The sequence below is a fragment of the Corylus avellana genome, chromosome ca8 (genome assembly GCF_901000735.1).
Source record: "Corylus avellana chromosome ca8, CavTom2PMs-1.0".
In the NCBI taxonomy this organism is placed as follows: Eukaryota; Viridiplantae; Streptophyta; class Magnoliopsida; order Fagales; family Betulaceae; genus Corylus; species Corylus avellana.
The window spans coordinates 15,113,956-15,118,396 of record NC_081548.1 but is presented as its reverse complement, the minus strand read 5'-3'; the positions used below and the strand labels follow the sequence as shown (position 1 = coordinate 15,118,396).

Here is a 4,441-nt window from a genome sequence, read left to right as displayed (position 1 = left end):
AAAGTCCCTTCCAAACAACCAAAACATTGTCAATGTCTTCCTAAGGCTAGCAAAAAGATAAAAATGCCAATATGTATTTCTCAATAAGACAAAAATAACCCTATAAATTTGAAAATTTTTAATTTAAAAAGAAAGATTTTTGTTTTTTTTTTTTTAAAAAATATATATATTTTTAAAACTTAAAACTTTTAATTTTTTGAACTATTTTTTTTTAAAAACAAAATGGATTTTTTCTTTTTAAATAGACATTTTTTATTTGTATGAAATTTTTTTAAAATTGTTAAAGAAAATTTTATTTCTTAGAAATTGTTATTTTTAAAAAAGTTATTAGAAAAAAAATTTTATAAACAAAAAACAGAAATTTTTAATTTTTCTTTGCAGGCTGGATTTTTTTTTTTTTTTTTTTTTTTTAAGGTTTTTAGGTTTTTTCTAGAAATTTTAGTATTTTTTGTTTTTATTTTACTATGGGTTTTCGTTATTGGGGGGAACATCGACAATTTTTGGTAGTTTGGGGGGAAATTGTCACAATTAAAAGTTTGGGAGGGACATTGTCAATTGGGTGGTAGTTTGAAGGGGTATATGAATTTTTTCCTAATTTTAAAAAGCACATCACATTTGAGAGGATTTGTATATAAGTCCTCAATAAATATTATTTATTGCTCATTCAACAATCAAATGTAAGGCTGCTCAAACGGGGCGGTTATAATAACCGCTAACCACTAGGGTAGTTGCGGTTAGCGGCTTTAGGAGGTAGGACAAGACGGTTATAACTGCTAATCGCCTTCATTTATATATAATAATATAAATATATATATTAAATATTTTATATTAATAAAATATATTAATTTTTTCATTTGTATTTGGATGAATGAATTTAGGCTATTTATGACTATGTATGTGAAGTATATAATGTGGTATGTGATGTTTTGGGATAAGCTATATTCCAAAATATTAGCTGGCCCAAAAAATAACATGTTTTATTTTTTCATCTTTTTGGAACATTTTGGCCTTAAACCCTTAAAATGAGCCCAAAAAATAGGCCAATCCCATAAAATAAGCCTAATAAATAGGCCAATTAAAATACCAAAACACTTAAAAAGCCTAAAAGCCCATATAAAAAAAAAAAAAAAAAACCGTTATTAAATTGAATAACCGCTAACAGCCGGTTATAAAATAACCGCCTAAACGGTTACGGTTGCGGTTATTAAAAATCGATAAACGCCCATGGCAGTTGCGGTTGCGGTTATAGCCAATAACCACCGGTTTTAAACCCCTAGTCAAATGTGGACCATATGTACCAAATGGTGAATATATATACTTACCAATGGGAATCTTAATCGCTAGTGGTGCGGGTTCCGCAGCACAACCTTCACCATCTTCTCTTCCGTCTCCATGGTACCCCTTGGGACAACCACATGTATAATTTCCTTCCATGTTGATACACATTTTCGTGCAATTATTGAGTTTTGAATCCTTACATTCGTTAACGTCTGCAAGTCAATTCAATAATATATATCAACCGCATAGTATAATGATCATAATTATCAAACATGAGAATAACTTTTATAAAGTCTGGACAGAAATCAAGTTACTTGTGCTATTCAATAATAAGTTGACACATTTGCTTTAAACAACAAATAACTTTACTGTGAAAACACTGGATCGGATCGGACTCTTTTATCACTTATGGACAAAAAAACCCTCCTCCTTTATGGATTAATTATCTCTCACCTTCTTGCCACAACTATCTCTCTCTCGTTTTTATTTATTTGAATCAATATCCAAGACAAAACACCAAACATCAATGAAAATAGTTAAAGATTATTTTGAGGGAAAATTACTTTTTACCCCCTTAAAGTTGGCAGCGATTTTCAATTCGAACACCAAAGTTTCAATTTTTGCAATCCACCCCCCCCCCCAAAGTTCCAAATTTTTGCAATTTGATCAATTGTATCCAAAACTTTCCATATTGCCCCTAATTTTTATTTATTTTTATTTTTATAAAAAAATTTCGGGGTGGCCTTAGCCAACCCTTTGGCCATCTGGCCATTTTTGCACCCCCAAATTTATTTATTTTTAATAAAAAATAAAAAAAAATAAAAATAAAAATCAGGGGCAATATGGGAATTTTGGGATAATATTGGTCGAATTGAAAAAAAATTGGAACTTTGTGGACGTGGATTGCAAATATTGAAACTTTGATATTCGAATGGAAAAACGTTGTCAACTTTAGGGAGGTAAACTGTAATTTTTCCTTATTTTGAAAAAACAAAAAAAGACCGGGTGAAAATGGACCCAATGTTCTCAAATAGTTACAGAGGCGAAAAACGAACCCTTGCAAGTAAAGTAGTTATGGGTTTGGAGGACGTACAAAAAAAAAAAAAGGTTTGTTTTAGCGAAGAGAGGAGATAGATCAAAGAACTCATGGAAAATAGAGGTCGGAACTTGGAAGTACTCAGTTTGCAAAGATTTCTGGAAAATGCATTGTGGGTAGAGCAATTATGTAAATATTGCGATTTGCACTGGGGTTATTGATCAGACTGTTTTGGTTTTGGTTTGATTGTTCTTGTTTGCCTTGTATGATATGGTGTTTATAATAAAGTCATTTATTGTTCTAGCTAGGCTCATGTGTCAACTTAACAAAGAGTTTAATTAGTTTGTGATTCTCTATCAAATATATATATATATACATGGAAGCGAAAAGGAAAATAAATGTCATGAGTGATACTGAATTCAAGAAAAATTAATTATGTTTTACTACTTAGATTAATTGGGAAGCTTTAATTTGTAGATCGATGTGTATAATACCTTCGCAACCCCCATGGAGATATGGGCTCCCTTGGTAACCTTGCTTGCACTTGCAACGGTATCCCTGCCAGGTTTGGAGGTCGTCGAGGCATTCACTATTTTTGTCCTGACATGCGAAATTGGATTTTTTATGAGCTTCTTTGCATGTCTCGTTTCCAGCTACCCAATCAAGCACCATTGGAACCTTTATGTCGGGTTGACCCGCCTTGAGATAATTGGAGGAAAAGTTGAACTCGTCTTTCTCGACAACAAAAGCATAGCCGCAAGAATTGAAGTCCGATATGTTGGTGTAATTATTATAGTTAGATACAGACACATTAATATCTTTGAGTCCATCCGGAAACCCTATCTCGCAACACCCAACGCCAGAGCAAGACCCATTGATCACATTGTTAAGGCTAGGGCATTGAGATGAGCACCCGATTTTGTACAGTTCTCCGTTTTGGTACCCACTGAGGTATCCGTAATTGTCACAGCCAATAACAGTGAACTTATTTTTGCTGTTGGAAATGGTGTACTGGGCGGCTGCCCAAAACGAAGTATAGTAGTTGCTTATACTTTCACTCCCCGGATCGTAAGAGTCATTGGCTGCAAAATGCAAGACATGCAACTCATGAGTCTCAATGGATATGTTTGTTACAGGGACATCACCTGTCTTTGGTGTTCCAGAGTCACAAGTGATATTGAAATTCTCATCAAGGTAGCAGTGCTCATTCAACCCAAATGGGTATGGAATTTCTACACCTCCACACTCGATGGGGCAGCCCGGCTTGCCAATAGTTGATGCTGTTGTTGCTGCTGCCATAACTATTGCAAATATTATCACTACAAAAATTTGCAAAAGCTTCCCACAAAAGCCCATGGCCACAACTTTTTTTTAGGAGAGAGTTTTTGTGTTTAGATGTACGTGCTTTGATTGTCCTCAGACGAACAGACTCGAATTCCCTTTAAAGGCGTATGGAACTAAGACCAATTCAACGCCCCAAGCTATGGGTTAGAATTATACATCTTCTTTCGCTATACAAGTACTTGTTTCTTGTCGGTTTCCTAGTCGTCCGAGACTCTGCGATAATGTCTTCGATCTCCAAAATCTATGTACGCTACGTGTACTCAGTACTGCATGCCGACCATTCTTAATCACTGCATCATCGCATGTAGAGTTATATATGATGCTCACTCGATCTGCTTACAAATTAAGATTTTGGATGGTAAAAACCAATTAAAAAAAATTAAATTTAGGGTACAAAATAAAATAAATTAAATTGCACACAGGAACACAAATATTGGGCTTGAGTGGGAAGCTTTTGTTATATTTGTAAAACATAGTTTTGTCGTACACAGCGAAAGAAAATTGAACACTCCTAAAACCCAAAAAAATGTCAGCAAAAAGTTGTATATTTTTAAAACCCCCCTCAAATTACCACCTAACTAACAATGTACTCCCCAAATTACCAAAACATTGTTAATGTCCCCCCAATGACGAAACTACCCTTAGTACGTAAAAACAAAAATATTAAAATTTCTTGAAAAAACCTTTTTTTTTTTAAAAAAAAAAAAAAGAAAAATCCTTTTATAAGAAAAAAAAAATTAAAAAATTTCGATTTTTTTGTTTTTCAATTGAAAATTTCTGTTT

The 4,441-nt window shown here is 33.3% G+C and overlaps 1 protein-coding gene across 1 annotated transcript in view; it reads right to left on the bottom strand.

Moving 5' to 3' along the window:
- LOC132190934 (putative wall-associated receptor kinase-like 16) overlaps window positions 1–3,613 on the bottom strand; it is a 5,923-nt gene extending 2,310 nt beyond the window's left edge. The window contains exons 1-2 of the mRNA XM_059605961.1: window positions 2,809–3,613; window positions 1,323–1,490 (exon numbers count right to left, since the gene is read on the bottom strand). Coding sequence (XP_059461944.1) covers window positions 1,323–1,490; window positions 2,809–3,613 — 973 coding nt within the window. The remainder of the gene's footprint in view (window positions 1–1,322; window positions 1,491–2,808) is intronic.
- Window positions 3,614–4,441: the final 828 nt, after the last annotated feature.